Source organism: Poecilia formosa, unplaced genomic scaffold (assembly GCF_000485575.1).
Source record: "Poecilia formosa unplaced genomic scaffold, Poecilia_formosa-5.1.2 Scaffold52, whole genome shotgun sequence".
Classification (NCBI taxonomy): Eukaryota; Metazoa; Chordata; class Actinopteri; order Cyprinodontiformes; family Poeciliidae; genus Poecilia; species Poecilia formosa.
The window spans coordinates 314,826-332,261 of NW_006799991.1; the positions used below are offsets into that span (position 1 = coordinate 314,826).

General features: G+C 39.7%; 1 protein-coding gene across 1 annotated transcript in view; it reads right to left on the reverse strand.

Annotated features, from left to right (window-relative positions):
* The window catches only part of agbl4 (AGBL carboxypeptidase 4), a 303,338-nt gene that overhangs the window by 181,210 nt on the left and 104,692 nt on the right, over positions 1-17,436 (reverse strand). The window contains exon 4 of the mRNA XM_007552650.2: positions 14,816-14,910. Coding sequence (XP_007552712.1) covers positions 14,816-14,910 — 95 coding nt within the window. The remainder of the gene's footprint in view (positions 1-14,815; positions 14,911-17,436) is intronic.

The window sequence follows — 17,436 nt, forward strand, 5'->3', positions numbered from 1 at the left end:
AATGAGGCTGTCAAAGTAGTCCAACAACACGAAGCTGAAGTTGGTTTCCAATTCCAGCTTCCAATAGCTAAAGGGCGATTCCACTTAATTTTTAAATCTGGTACAGGTTTGAAGTGTCTAGGAGTTGTAGTTTTTTAATTAGAGCAGTTGTAGTAATGAAAGAGGTGCCAAAAATGGTGAAAGTCTAACTTTATTGAGTTTTCACAAATCAGGAAAAAGCTTCACAAATCCCAAACATGGTTTTAAATATTCTGCTATTAGAGCAGAATAATCTAGTCCAGGTTTCAAGTCTCTAGGTGTAGTAGTTTTTAAACTAGAGTTGATTAAAGATGCGGAAAGTAGTGAAAAATAAAGTGGAATCGCCCTTTAGCTATTGGAAGCTGGAATTGGAAACCAACTTCAGCTTTGTTCCAACAACAGGAGAGACTAAAGAATCACATGTGTGTTAGGACAGTTCAGGACCTCTAGACTCACATTGTATTTTTACAGAAATAAGTAGGCTTTCAACCTGCAGATAATCCAACTTAACATTAAAGAAGCTGGACTTTTAGACATAAATCTTTGAATTCCCTTAAATATATGGGCCTTAACACCACAGTTGTGCAAAGAAATCTACATCTGAAAAGTACCCCTAGATCATGGTTGCAAAAGGTCTATTAGAAAGCAGTTCTTTTATTCCTGGGGATTTATTACGTTTTTAATGTTTTCTTCCTAGATTTCTGGGTTTCTATGGCCTGCAGCCACGGCATTGATTTTGGTCTTTTCATTGCATTTTTCAGAGTGTCCATGACAGAATATATTTCTTTTATACTTTGACCAATTTATGACCTTGGAAAAGTAAAAGTGCTTAATTCAGCACAGTGAAGCAAACTGCTGGGATATTACTGGACTAAAAAGAGTTTGCCAGGGGTATTTTTCAACTCTTATGTCAAAGAGTCCAAGTCTTAAGTCTTTATTTTTTTTTGTTACAGCAGGAACATCTTGTGCATTGACTATAGTTTTTGGCACAGTTGTCCTGGGTTCAATTCCCAGTCTCAGGTCATTTGCTGCATTCCTATCTCTTCTCTCTTCATCCTCTTTCCTATCAAATCAATGTTCAATTAAGGCCACAGGTGAAAAAAAATCTTAGCAAAAAAAAATTAAATAAAAAATCCAGTCTTCCAGCCTGATCTTCTAAATGTTTGCTAGTACAAAAACAACCAATTTTATAGCATGTGCAAACCTGTTCCACAAACACACAAACAGGATTATTGGCACAATGAAGAGAATAGCAAGCACAATAAATTTAGGGCCAACAGAGAGCACACGAAGGGAGTGTTGGGATTTGTTTTGCTCATCATTGTCATTGCACTCTCTGACACTCTCCATGATCACAGCCAAAATCCTCATTAAAAGACGGCGGTCTGCACCACTTTTGCACGTGCATTTAATAGGACGTGCAAACTTTGTAGATTGCAAAAAATAAAATAAACAAACTGCTCTAAATTGCTCTTCTCAGGTCAGTCATGATTAGAGAATGACAATTTATTCCCCCCTCACATAAGAAATAAAGGTGAGCCTTTAAGACCGGCAAATATTCATAACCCCGATGGAACAACCATGCAAGCCATGTTGGTCGTAAACTGCACAAAAGCTGACATTTGCTAATTCTGTTAATTACAAAAAGTTTTTTTTTCCTTTTTCCCCTCTTCCTTTCTTAACCTAAAGCATCAGTCATTGCAGGGGCATTGTTGTATTGCTCATTACATTACCACACTGAGCAGCTATCTCCACATGAACATCCAAGTTAATGGGCCACAATAAAGACACCACTGTCTTCGTTTTATGGCTCAGTTTTCTAATGGCCTATTTGGGTTTCCTGAATGTTGTCTCACAGGAGTCATCGAGGTCTCTTTAAGATATCCAATATTCTCAACACACTCCTTTCCTCCTGGCTCATGCCTCCCTCCATCCATTTTTTCCACTCTTATCCCAATCCCCAGTCTTACATTTTTGACAGCTACAGGCAGCTTGCAGTAGCCCTGGGCCTTTTCTTGTGCCTTTGGTTTCATTAGCGGGCCCCAGATGCTTAGCTGCTTACAAAATTATAAAGGGCCGAAGCCAACCGCCTCCAGATGGGACCCATCTATATTCAGATGAACTGTTTCCTCGCAGTCAGAGCAATCCCACCCTGATGTCCTACAGTGTTGTCAACAAACTTGCTGACAAACACAAACACAAGCAAGTACAAACAGATGCACATATTCATAGAGCAAGCCATGTGCACACACCCAAAGCCACCCAGGCAGAAGGAAACCTATACATGCACACAAATTCAGGTGGCATTGCTTTATACAAACACAATAGTTTTTATTGGGGTTTCAAAGTTTGTGCTGTCAGGATGAGCTTTTATCTGGCATTGTGAATTGGACAGAAATGGAGGGTGGGGGGGGGTGCGGTTCTTTGGCAATTTTGCAAATGGCCCAATGGACATTTTCAGACATCAACACTATGAACATCTTCAAACACACGAAAGCTTCAGCTTCCAGTGATAGCTACAATTTTATACTACATCTGTTGCAAATAAACTTTATTTACTTGAAATACCTGCAATTTACTCGGCATTACATGGGATACATGACATGGGCAAATAGCCAGTATCACCTGCTAGGACTGAGAAAGCAAACAAATTATCCTTCTATCAATATGTCATACTTCCATCTCAGTTACAACAGGAAAATATGTCGGGGGACAAACTCTGCACCAGGATTTAAATTACAGTCCTGAGTTTTGATACGGTTCAGTTCCCCAAAATGTACGCTCCAGTTCACTACTTTCTTGTTTAAGGCCTAGGAAAATTCAAGTCAAAGTGACAGGAAAACAGTTTCAGTAAAATATTTACCCACTCCTCCTCTGCTTTCTCCTCCTCATCCCAACCAAATAAAACAAAGTGAAGGGCACAGATTTAGGTATTTTTGGAAACCTGGAGATGAACATGCGCAGAAGAAACCTGATAGAGGCAAAAGATTGACAGAGTTGATGGATGTTGCAGAATGTGTGATGCAACTTTCTCTATGAATGTAATCATCAAGCTGGCAATCGTGACACTAAGCCTGTTATGTTAGGATAATCGTGTAACTACAACCCAAACTTCACCAAGACAGCCGTCTGTACTGAAGGGAACAGTGAAGAAAGGTCAGAGCAGAAGAGTAATTTCTTCTGCCATCATCTGTGAGGTAATGTCATCAGTCATTAAAAACCAAGTTAAAAACCTCAACAAATTGAAAAGATAGGCTGTTTCTGTTCTGGAGAAACCAAAACAGCCTGGAAATGATTCTCCATAAAATGAAGAATATCACATCCTCGATCAGATTAGTATACAGTATCTTCAGTCAGAGGGTTCCTCAAATTCACTGTAGTACTGTCCACTACAGGAGATTCTTCTTGACCACAGCCATCACTATTCTGAACAGTTCTGAATAAACTTGGATCATATACAACAATAATTATTTCCCCTTTATGAATCAATGAAATATGTTTGACTTCAAATTGAAATTGTTTTATTGCATTACTAAAAGAGATATTTAGCTTTCACTGCAAAAAAAAAAAAAATCTTAATCATTCAATACTCCTTAACAACACTCCTGTAATCTGTGGTAGGTTTATAACAAACACGTCTACAAGTATTTATTTAGGGCTCAGTTGGTTTTCAGTCCGTAAAAGGTGACACAAATTGGCTTTGCAGGGCTTGCATTGAAAAAAGCAAAAAAACAAAAACAAAAACAAAAACAAAAAAAATAAGCCCGCTTTTTAAAAATGTTATTTTGGTTCACCGTATTCAATGTGCTCCGTGGTCGACACTCCAAGGTGTGGCGGACCAGAAATGGTTTTCTAACCTGTTCTATTCAGACGTGTGTATGCTTTTACCAAAACCATCCAATGTTGAAATCTAGTGACCTGCTCTGTCTCAGTGCAATTCAGAATGATGTGTCCATTGTGTGTTAAAAGCACCAGTTGACAGGACCCACCACAATACCCCTGACATGTTGGGTTCAACCTGACCCTGAGCTCTTGATCTTAGCTCAAGAGCTCAGGGTATATATNCCATGGAAAAACCTTATAAGCTTGTATTAAAGCAGAAAGTACGGCTTCCACCGTAAAAAAGGCTTATAATATCAATTATGCCGCATGAACTGATCAGTAGATTATTGCGAGGGAACGCAAAACCTTTTGCGAGGGAACGCAAAAGTTTTGCGAGGGAACGCAAAACCTTTTGCGAGGGAACGCAAAAGTTTTGCGAGGGAACGCAAAAGAAAAAAAAATCCCCATGTCCCCTGGGGGGCTCCGTAGAAAAGGATTAGGGCCACTGGAAAAAAAAAAAAATGAAACAGTTCTGACTTTAATCTCAGAGTTCTGAGAAAAAAGTCAGAATTCTGAATTTTTTTCCCTCAGAATTCTGAGAATTTCTCAGAATTTTTTCCCCCCCAGTGGCCCTGATTCTCTTCCATAGGAGACAGATGAAAAAGCAATTCGGGAATATCCAGTCCCTCCTTCTACTGTAGACGACTCTTGCAGGTATATATATATATATATATATATAGTGACTGGTGGACATGTCTTGTAAAGGAAGCTCGGGCCTTCACGTCCTGCAGTTTATGTGTAACATAACTCAAGCATAAGCAGCTGTAAAATGTGTTTGGATTTACTGGGCTTAACCTGATCAAATATTTTGCCAAGTTCATAAGAACAGACTTCCCGAACAAGATGGGGTGAAGGTGAGGTCCTCCGCCTGCAATACTAAAGACAGCTTGGACTTACAGTATAGTAATCATCAGGCTGTTGGCTGCAGAAAAACTGCAACGCCTCACCTAGTTCATTATAAGATGACACAGCCAATTTGTACCTCTGCCTACTGCAATCTACCAAATCTCCCTTGACAAAAGCATTTAGATTAGAGCGCTTTCAGAGGGAGGGCTGTGCTGACATGCCTACCCAGCCTGTAAAAGAGGAAATGAAGTGGCTTTTTAATTCTCCTCCAGGCAAACATAAAACTGTCCAGGTAAGTCATTTTGTGGGTTGAATGGAGAGTCAGGGGCAACGTGCCTCTCTGTCGTAATACATTTACTGTTTCATTGCGAAACTCGGCGTATGCGGGGTTGGGCACACCCACAGACACACATCGCATCCTTATCAGCCAGAAGATTATTAATCTATTTGCTACATTTTGTCCCATTATTTCCTCCACATAATCCTCTTTCACCACCTCTGGCAGCATACTAATGAGTTTCTGTGAACAAGAAAAATGTGCGAGCTGTTGACTGATGCAGTTGGAGCTTCTCCCTCTCTTCTTTTTTATCCTAATTTGTTTTACCTAAATAATAAAGACTTGCAGAATGCACTGAGAAGCAGAAACAGAAAAGTGGCCTTTCATATTAAAGAACGGCTCTTTTCTCGACTCTTTAAACGACAACACGAATGAGAACATTTTTGTAATCAAATTGTATGAAATACACACACCCAACTAAGTTTGGATTTGAGTCAAAACAACTTCATATAACAGGTAATGTCTTCTTTTTCTTAATTGCAGTCAGTTCCTTTAAGGTGAAAAGGGAGAAATATATACAGTGTGTTTATAAAGTACATCTCAAACATATTTTAACTACAAAGTCAATTGTAATTTATGCTTGAAAGCCACATTTATTGCCTTCATTTACTTCTGTCCTTACTTTAGTTTGGGGGGAAAAAAAGTCCAGCTCTCCATTAGACAATGGTGATTGGGAGGGAACATTGCATACAACATTTCTTTAATATTAACATCCAAAAATGAAATTTCAATGATTTCACATGATTTTTAAAGTTCTCACTGCTAAATGAAATCAAGAAAGCATTGAGCCCCTTTGAAATTATCTCAGGTCTCAGTGAGATGGAGGCCTGAGGCACAGTAGACTGCAGGTGTAATAAATGTGTTTCAGAACAACATGGCAGTAAAGCTTTTGAACAGAGAAAGATGAGTGTGAAAAGGCAGTAAACTGGTTTTAAGGTTCAGTTCTAAGGCCAGCTAAAAAAAAAAAAAAAGCTGAGGAAACAAAGACACAACTGAAGCAGAACGACGTCCTAAATATGAACAGAAATTGGTTTCTGTTTAAATTATCAGCTAGACATGAAAACAAATCAAGCGTTTTATTATACCACCAAAACACTTGTGGCTAATAGCCTTTATTACATTCTGAGGACACTATATAGGTAGGATTTGTTTCATTTCCTCTTATCTTTGGGGAGTCATATGCAGGAGGCCAGGCCATTCTCGTTTATATTACTTCTGTGTATGCTTAGATTATGCATGCGTCTCAAAATTCGACCAAAGGACAGAGAGGTAAAGGCAAGAACGGAGCCTATGAGTGTTTTCAGACAATGTAGTGGAGGGTCGCTCTGTGTTTTTCTGCAGAGGATCTGTTGAGAAATCAGTCGTTCGTCTCGGTTTTATTGCTCAAATTAACCGAGACGGTCCTTGTCCTGTTTGCCCTTAATTAACAAGCGTTCAATTCCCCTATTAATTAGCACAAGCTATTAGCTATTTTACATCACTCTTCATTTGTCGACAATTAAAATGTCTATTATTAAAAGGCATGGCACACAGTTAATTGCGCAAGCGGCTCAGCGGCAGGCGAGGAGCCGAGCGAGATGTGTGCCGAACCCTAGGAGGAGTCTGCAAGGTCTGCTGTAGTTATCATACACCCTTTACATTTTGTTCGTCTTCAATTTGCTGCCTGGCACTCCGTCCCATGGAGAGAAACCGTCTCCCTCACCATCATCACACACTGCCCGTGTTCAGAGTCAGATGGCCCTGCTCAGCACTGCTGCAGTTGGAGGAAGGGAGGCATGCGGTATAGGATAAGAGGTTTCTTTGAGGCTGACGAGTGCAATTTTCCTCCGCCACTTCAAGCCGTATGAGTAAAACATACAACAAATACAAGTAGATCTGGTTCATCTGCTGTGCTGAATGAGTTTTTTATTTAGTTTTTTGTTACAACAATTTTTTATTTTTTATTTTTTTTAGTTTGGCCACTTTTATAAACTTTACAATTTCATGGATTACAGTTTCTTATGATTATTATTCAGGCCAGTGTCTTTATTTAAAAGGCCTGATATGTTAGCTACACTTTGGAGATGGTAAAAGTCAAGATGACACACAGAGAGATTCATAATCATCCCGTCAATGTAATTATATTATTTGCTTCATTTGGAATAAATCTAATTTAAATAATAATAATAAAAAAGGTCCAAATTAGATGCTACATAACTGGCTATGAATTGGGCCAAACAGAAATTGTGCCATATATGTGCCAAAAGGTGTCTTGGGAAAAGATCCATTCTCCATTGGTGCTGTAGAAATGAACCCAACTTTTTTGGTTTTAAGAAAATATTTGTTGATTCTATAAGACTAGTATTTTGAAACTTAAAAAGTCACAACAGAGACAGACATAACATTAACATCACAACATTAGTAAACTTTTCCACATGCTAAATTACCACCATAAATCAAGTTCAATAAACACATCCATTTGGATTGCTTTAATCAAAAGTGAGTTTTGTTTCCCCCGCCGAAGATGCGAGCGGCCTACTTGCTGGGCATGACAACATTTTTGTGGGAAATGTTTTGCAATTGACACACAAAGCACTGAAGTAAGATCAAAAATCTATTTTCCATTCACCGCCCTTGCAGGTAAACAATGCAATTTCGTATGTTACCAGATTGGAGACTCCTCTCTGAATGACAAAGGAAACCAATTCACTACATTTTAAGCATAAAAAAAACAACTTTTAGAGATGTTCAACTTTTCAAAAGATAACATACTGTAAAATCCCGCAGACATATTTTAAATTGTTTGATATTTCCAGAGAGTTTGCTATTTTTGTGTATCCATGTGTAAAGGTGCTTGACTGATATATTATCAACTTAAAACAATTTATTTCTGATCTAGTTTCTGCTAAACTCTGGTGAGTCAGAAGCTTCTCTTTTGTCTTTTCTTTTGTTTAGGCAGAGAAAAAGTTAAACACTGGATCTACAGTCAAGTTTAGTTAAGGTTGCAGATTTCATTAAGGAAAGTAAAATAACTGCCGATGCTATATTTTTGTTATATTTTCCTGGTTAGGTCTACAGTCAACTACTGGCTAAAATGTCTGGACTGTTTATTCGTAGCGCCTTTACAATCCATGATTGAATAAAACAAACTAACAGCATCGTGTTTAATAAACTGCATAAAGAATAAATAAAAATTCATGACAAAGTTATTTGAACATATAAACAACCACTGAATTCACCGAGTTGCCAGCTAGCAAACTAAAACACGAGCAGGGAGAATCACACAGACCAGCGGACATATCCAGCGTCTTCTTCCTCTCACCTCTGTCTCACCTCTCCTCCCCCACCCCTCACCCTCTGCCAGGACTTAACAGGTGGCAAGTCAGACAATCAAAAAATAAAAACACAGGACGGAACATTTCTGATTGACAGAACAATTACCGCAAACATGCACCTCGATGGGGAGGCAGACACTTCCAAATAGAATTTCACTTTGCTGTTGCATCACCTGCTTGCAGGAGGGATTTCAGTCGAGATGCAAAAGCTACCAGACTGACTCACTGATTGACTGACTGTATGTGTGTGTCAGACGAGCAGCTGTGCACAGCTGCTTGTAAAATAAACAAAAAAAATCTGTACTGGGTTTTATTTGTTGTGCCTCATAATAAAGTGCGAGGGAAAAAAAAAACTGATTTACCCTTCATCAAGGTTGGTTGGTTCCAACTTTAGAAGCAATGTTTGGCAACTAATGCCCCCCCCACCCCGCCTAACTCTGACTGTTCATCCGTTAGCTCAGTTAGAGGTGAAGCTATTTTTACACCTACAGACTAAACAAAAAAGTGAAAAGTTAATTAAAGGAGACACTCCAAATCAGTGTGTTTGATATATAAATCATTGTGAATGTCCTCTTTGTAATTAAATTAGCAAGTAGGGTTTACATTTTTCTAAATGGTTTAAATAGAGTGCTTTTCTAAACGGTTTACAAACACACAAAGTGCAAATGAGTCGACTGCTGCATTTAGTAGAAGTCAGTTAGATTAAGCGTAAAATATCCCGACACAATAAAACAGCCTCAGACTGAACTCAGTGAGTTGAGTCAACAAGAGAAGAAGGAAGTTTCAGATAAACTGTCAAGATTCACACTGAGCAAGAATTTGGTAATCGGGCAACGGTTTGAGTAGAAGTACCTAAATCTATAGTCTGAGGATCATCAATGCTAGATTTATATTTTCACGCTCGCTGACATGGTGTCGACTGGTATTTTAACAAAATGAGGCGTCTGAAGGTGTGAAGCTGACCTTATTTACTCAAAAGTCATTCCATCAAGCACACCAGGCTTCTAAAAGCTTGGAATCTGTTTTAACTCCAGAAGTGCTTTATTGTTTAGTGACGGATTCAACAAAACGTTGGAAACCCTGTTTAGAGATTTCGGTCTATATTGATGTGATATGATCACGTGTTGCTGCAGTTTTCTCTGCTATACATCCAAGATGAGGATCACCTATTGTACTAAATCCCAAAGGAGTTCTCTTGGATGTGAAGGCCACTGGAGTACAATGAACTGATGTTAAAGAAACTAGCTGGAGGTAATTTGAGCTTCGTGACATGGTGCATTATCTTGCAAAAGTAGCCATCAGAAGATGGGAAAACATTGTCTTATTCTTGTTGAATATGGTCAACAAGACTACTACAGTAAGCTGGGGTATTTAAATGCTGCCCAAAATGTGCCGAGAACATATTCCACACACTTTCACACCAATACCAGACTAAACTAGTCTTATAGAAAAGGATCAATTCACACTTTTAAAGTTACATCAAATTCTGACCCTACCATCTGAATGTTGCAGCTGAAGCCACCAGACTCGTTAGACCACGCAACATCTAAAAAAAATAAATGAAACCCAACTTATATGATCAGCCTGCACAAATTGCAGCTTTAATTTCCTGCTCTTAGCAGACAGGAGCGGTATCCGGTGTAGTGTTCTGCTGCACAAGCCCATCTGCTTGAGTTTCCACATGTTGTGCGCTCAGAGATGAAATAATTGATATCTTGTTTGTAACGGCTGGTGATTTGAGCTACTGTGGACCATTTTATCATCCTGACCCAGTCTGTCCACCAACATCGACAAGGTACTTTCTTGCACACAAATATCACTCATTGGATGTTTTCTTTTTGCCAAACAAAACTGAAATGGTTGCTTACTAAGTTCCCAGTATATCAGCAGTTTCTGAAACACTCTGACTGGTCTGGTATCAACAACCAGACCGCTTGTGGATATCATGCAGAGTCACTTAAATTCCTTGTCTTCCCCATTCTAATGCTCACTTTCACCAACCACATCTAGATGCTTACATGTATTGAGTTACTGCCATGCTATTAGCTGATTAACCATGTACGGTGCCTGCATAAGCATTAAAGCAAAACTTATCAATTTTTAAATGGTTTGTTCAATCTTTTGCACACAAACTAATAAAACAATCCATTATTGCAGCCCATTTGTTCAAATTCTATCACACTTTTTCCCTTTTCTTTAATGGCTGATGCAGTCTCGTGCAACCTTGCTGGCCATTATCCTAGTCACCGCATTCCGGCCTCCGACAGCTGCATTACACCACGCTCCCTGACTTTCTAATTAGTTTATCTCGGAAAATAAGGATCCTGAGCAATTCTTTGCTCTAGCAGTCTAACAACAAGCAGACCGCGGGGAGCTCGGTTGGCACTTACTGTCACCGAGGGGGCTGTTGTGTTCGACAGACTAGTACAAGAAAATATGGTTTTCTCTCTTTTCTCCGACTCAAACACTCACGCTTTTTCACTCTGAATGTTAAGTCAATTCCCAGTTTCTAGTGCCGATTGGTATTTTTAGAAGTCACAATGAATAATGAATATGGTACTAATGTTGGTGCACAGTAACAGCTCTGCTCGCATCTCTATTTCTCTATTGCGGTTGTCAGTTTTTCTTTTCCACAGAGCAGAATAAAAGATAAATAAATAAAAAAACCTCGAGATGAGTTTAGTTATCTGCTCATGACAACGTCATCATTAATTTGTTGCAAAGTTCAGAAAGTAATTCATTCTTTGCCTGTAAATCTTTTTTTCTTATCAAACATTCAGCCTGCAGCTGTGCTGTAATGTGGGATGATACGGGCTTCCGGTGTCTCCTGGCTAGAAAAGTCATGAAGGGATGGACTGAAGGAAAAAGGGGATTGAGTGAGGGATAAACGATAGATCCCTCCACCTGTAGCAGTGAATGTCCTGCTGGACTGTAATCTGGCAGTTGTCTCTCTCCGAGATGCCCAGCTTTGCCGAGGCCAGTCGAGCTCTGCAGCCTCCAGCACCAAACGAATCTGGAGCCCCAGGACATAAGGCACCTGCACGGGGAGATAAAGGCTTCATCTCCTTAGCTAAAACTGACGATCCTTTTGATAAAAACAGACATAAGGCTGGTGGGCGGTGGGGAGCAATCGTTTGCTGCTCACTCTCGCCACTTCTCTCCTCGGTGTCTACCTGTCTCTAATCTCTGTCTTGTTTTTTTTTTGTGTTTTTCTCCTCCAACCTCCATGTCTGTCTCGATGTCTCAGCTTCCCTCCCTCTCTTCTTCGCCCCCCCCCCACCGAACCTAAGCTGTGTGAGTTTGGACCAGACAGGTGAAGCTCTCCACTCTGCCGTTTTTATTTATTCCATATCTGTTGTAACTGTCAAAAAGAAGATTGCTAGTTTAGGAGCTGTCTGTGCTTTGTTGTGCTCATGGAAAGTCAAATAGAGGAGGTTGTGTTAAAAGCATCTTGACCACTTTCTGGGGACACAGACAATGACAGCTGCAGTCTTGGAAGCCGAGAAACAGTTGAAAATAGCTTTACAAGTGCGAGAGACTTTTTGCCCCTTCGATGGCATGGTGGTGAGAGGAGTGGTTAAAACTAGTTTAGCCTTTGGAGGGAGACGGAGTCAAGTGTCAGCGATGTTAGCTTCTACTACATGAACCCAGAAAGTATGGATCTTTAAACATCTTAGGGTTTAAAAGGATTAAGAACTAAATTGCAATATAATATGCTAAGGTGCTTTCAGATCAACAGGTAGCTAGAGTACTTACTCTAGCTACCTGTTGGATCACATTAGAGGTCTGCATCATTCCCGGCAAAGCTTTTCTTTTTGTCACAATGTGAAAGTACATTTCCACTGCAGGATCCTTTTCAAGCAACCGGGGTGGCTGTCTATATCCATCCGTCAACAGTTTCCATTTCCATTGCAAGAATCAGGACTAACTCAGATTAAGAGAGAGGAACTCTACCTCAGCAAATGGCTCTGGTAGGTGACAAGTATTTTGTAGATTTACCCTTAACTGATGCCGTTTTGTTGTTTTCAGGTTTCTATGCAATTATTACTGCTTGGATATTCCCAACATTGGCATAAAATACTACTTATAAATATTTTTAACATTGTTATGACCTCTAGAAAAATGCAAAACTCAATATACTAAATGTGGCTATTATTTTCTCACTCCGAAACATTAACATGAGCCATTGGCACTGACAAGCAGAACTATCAACAACTGAAATTTTAAAGTAACTGATGGTGTTTTCACACCTGATAGTCCGGTAGGCTCGGTACGATTGGGGATCAAAATTGCAACATTTGTTCCATTTTCAGGACTGTAGTTCGCATTCACACTACGCTGTGTCAAACGACTCAAACTAACTGAAAAACATGTCCCCCCCCCGTCGCCTTTGATAGCGCTGCACCAAGAACTACTGAAGGAATTGACACAAAAACCTCTGAAGAAGACATAGAGCGGAGGCTCTTTTTGGTCAGACTCCACAGCGTGTTGCAGGCGGCTCCTGGATCGAGTGCCAAGAATAGCACCTAGTTCATCATACCAAGGAAATTTGTCCTTTGCGTCTCCTGAACTTCCACTTGTCCTTAGCATGTCACGCATTTTGATGTATTGACGGCAAAGTCTTTGCAACTGTACGAGGGAATTTTCACACTAATTAGCTTCAAAACCTTGTTTTTGTGAGTGATTACAAGTAGCTGTGATATATTTTCTTTTGACCATATATCTATGAGGGCCTTTACCTCCTCTTCACTCCACATCTGACCATGAGTCGTTTTTTTTAACGCTTTTACATATAAAGATGGAAATTTTGGTTTCCATCTTTATATGTAAAAAGTTAATGGGCTTGTCAAAGTCATGTTTATCAGCCAACTCATAATGTTGTAGAATTTATACTCAGAGTTATATTTACAGTTTATAGACTAATAATTCTTGAATCAATACATTTTGAAAACTTGATCTGACTTGGAACTGATTTAAATTCAGCTATGTTTTGTATCCAACGTAATACAATCAGACATTATCGCTGCAGAACTCCAGGTTGCGACCCTGACTGGACCTCTGCTCTGCTTCAAAAGCATAAAAAAACATAACTGTGTCTCGGCAAAATTTACAGTTTGCTACAGTTAAAGTTTTCCCTGAAATGTAAGTCATTTGTTAGAAGAAAAACAGTCCAATTCCTAAAAAAAGACTCACGTTATAGTTTTACTGGTAAAAATCAGGACTATTTTAAGGGCTGCAGTCTCTCTTTGTTCCACACAAACTCAACAGCTGAACCAGACCTCTATAAAGAAGCAGTAGTAGGAGTGGTCCTTTCACCATCAGCAAATATGATTTACATCAACAGTGCGATAAATTACCTGGATAAAATAGGAGATTCCAGGAAACTAGGTTAGGATGGAATATCCCAGATGCCTTTAGATATTCATAGAGCTTTATTATATTGTAGATGTCATATGACGTAGACATACTCCTGGTTCTGTAGCAAACTAGCAGAGCAACTACTTTCATCAGGAAGATAAAGCAAAATCCAAGCATACTATTCTCTGAATAAATTGATGGAGTGAGCAGACACAAGGAGACACGTTGAATCTAAGAAAACAGTCATACCTCCGCACGAGCAAACAGCAGACAGCTGCAACTAAACAAGGAATGAAAACAAAGAGAGCAAGGAGGTTAAGTTAAGATGCACCACGCTGCACTGTGCTGTACTGCAGACAGCAGTTCATTTTTCCTGACTACGGTGTCGTGCCCATTGTCTCTTCCTATTAGCCTGCGCCCGGCATGCCATCGTCGGTGCGAGCACGAAGCCAGCAGACGTGCACAGCTCAGGGTGGCAGATGCCTGCCGCTTTTGCCGATGCCCTCCATCAACCGATGACAGATGTCAGGGCTCCTCTTGGATGGCAACACTTCATCATGCTCCCCTGTTCTCCGCCCCGCTGGATACACCAGCCTGCTTGGCAGACACCGTGCCCAACCTCACTGCACCATGCCCATTCCCTCCTGCCCCACCTATTCATTCACTCTCACGCGTGCATACACATCTCTGCATCCATCAGTCAAGCGTTATTACATCAGACAGCCATCAGGCGCCAAACCATAGGATCACATGCTAATGCACCCAGATGCATCCAATCTGGAAAGCTAAAGTTTCGGGTCTGTGAGGTGAGCATTTGTGTGTGTGTGTGTGTGCGTGTGTGTGCGTGTGTGTGTGTGTGTGCGTGTGCGTGCGTGTGTGCGCGCGTGTGTGCATGTGTTTGTTTGTTTGTTAGGGAACATGTGAGTAAACTGGATCAGAGACACATCGCAAAGTTGGAAAAGGTAATATAAAAACACATAAATTATGTTGGTGAATTACTAAAAGAGATAAAAATTACAAAATGCAAAGTGAGATGTGCAAGATGAACATTTCTACTTACCATTTTGGCCGACTGGTTGACTTGACTACAGGGGACATGCCTTCTCTGTAGAGGCTCTTGGTCTTTGAGAAGTTAACAATGTTGAAAATCACCCGCTGAAATGAAACACAAATTAACAGATGATTTAAAAATGCATTATTTTCAAATTAAAGTGTAAAGCAATTCAGCTAATGTAGTAAAAACATGTTTGGAAAATGACCAGAAATTGACTCAAATACAGCCTCAACACTTTAATTTGATGAGAACTATTCATCAAATTAATTCTTCTGTGTCGTGGGAAGTGATTAATGTTATTAGAATGTTTTTTTTTACAGAGATCTGAAAACCTTGGTGTGCACAGTAAGTCTGAAGGACCTACTGAGATTTTCAGCTCAGGCAGGAGAGTTTGTAGAAGTACAACTATCATTTTTTCTAAACCATTAACACATTAAAACATAACACAGATTACAGTTTGGTAAAATTATGAAAACTGTGTACAAGTACAGTATAGTTCAGAAGTATATATTTTTTTTATTTTCAGTTGGCTACAACTCATGTCAACTTGTGGTACCTGAAAAAAAAAAAGAGTCAAAAATGGTGCAGAGTTGTAGAGAAGTTGTTACTGCCGCCACAAAAATAACCACTGGCACAAAAATCATGGCACGTTAGGATTACATTCTAGAAATAAGTCAGCTTTAATGTCCCACAGATGATCCCATGTTGTGGAAGCAAAGTTTCTGATAAAAGGCAGCAGCTCAGGAGTGCCAGCCTTTAATCTGGGAGGACATTATGGTTCCCCCCATAGGGATGTCGCCTGGCCAAAAAAAAAAAAAAGCCTTGCCTGGAGCACAGCGGATGTCCGTCTGGCTGCAACCCTCCTCCGGGTGCAAAGACTTTGTATATAGCTAAAAAACTCTGTAACAGATCTCCCTCACTTCCTTCCTCCCACCTCCAGTTTGATTAGGATCAGGACAAGCGTAGAAATGTGTGGGGAGAAATGAATCGATTTATATATATATTTTTTTTTTTTAAACAGTCAAAGAAATGGCAATGGTAATGTCGCGGTGGTGTAAATTAATCCTATTGATGGGGCATATCAAATTACCAACTAAGTCCAGGTGGTGGAAGTTAACTGGGTGCTACTGAAATCCTATTACAAAATCCCCCACCCTGCCTCTCCCTCCCTTTCTTTCTCCTCCCCCTCATCCATTTCTGCCTTTTTCTCCTGCCTAGCATCAGAGGAATGGGGATTGCGGATTGTGGCAGGCTGATTCAGACTTAGGTAAAATGACATCTAACTGATGTTGAGACTGGCAGCAGGCTCCTGTAGCAGGGAGATAAGACCATTGCTGCTGGCATTTCAATTACACTTTACTGCCCCGCACATCTGTTGAGAGAGCTACTTTTCAGCCTTTTCCCCTCAGGCAAATACAGCCTTACTCTGACTCCACTGCCTTTCTTTGACTGCACAGCCCTTTTCTCATTCTACATCCACAACAAATTCAAATTGTCTTCCTCTTTAGATTCACTCTACCCACTGTTTGTAATCTTTTTGTTTAGCCTGTTTAACTCTGAGGGAGCCAAGTCTTGACAGATGACAAAGATGGAGGAACAAAAAAAAAAAGGAAGACTGAATCACAGGCGCGATGATACACGGAACGAGGGTGGCAAACAGTCAAGCGGGGGAAAAGGTGGTAAGGTAAAAAAAAAAAAAGTAATACACAAACAGACAAATAGATAAGAAAACAGATGCACAGAGATAAATAAGGGAGAAAAGTTATTATGGGAAGAAACTCGAAGTAAATGGAGTTCCTCGGTCTGTGGAAGGACATTAAGGACAAAAAACAAGTGAAGTGTTTAGAAAGGAAGCACCAGATACGCAGTCATTCTGTGGTTCTTTGAATAAATTTAAGTTAAAAAAAAGCAGAGTAAAAACAATCACAAACTTTGTGGATCTAAGAAAAACAAATGGTAGAAAGGGAGCAGGCCATTGTTCCTACGTGGATGCATCTGGTGATCATGTTGCCACTTTTTCTTTGCCTTTTTTCATTTTGGTTGTTTTGTGCCCAAGCCGTTTGCGAGGTATTTAAAACTGCCCATGTCATTTTATACCTGCTTTGTTATTGACATTATTTACAGTAATATACATCAGGTATTCATTGTTCATTGTGGTTTAATCGTCCAGAGTGTACTAGGAGGAGGTAAATCAGATTTATTTTGGATTGATCAGATCATTTTTCTTTAAGAGTCAACTGACACTAAACAACTTAAGTTTAGAAAATATAAACTTAGATTACTTTTCATGTTAGATTTGAGAATATTTTTGATTACTTTCCCTCTTATAGGCATCCTTCAAGTAGAGCCAGACAGTAAAAAAAAAAAACAACCCAATGGAAGCTGAAAAGTGGTTTATGACCAATATAAAACGGAAGAATGGTGCGTGTACAAACATTGTATATTTAACTTAGCAACAACTTTAATGGTCTCACCTTTTTGTCAAACACTAGCTCTAATAATCAAACAAACCACTGCATGCCTAATTCTAGAGAACAGAAATAAATAAATTACACACAACCAGGACCAAATTAGAAGTTCTCACATGTACTTCATGTGTGTGCATGGATTTGCACATGTGTGCTGCT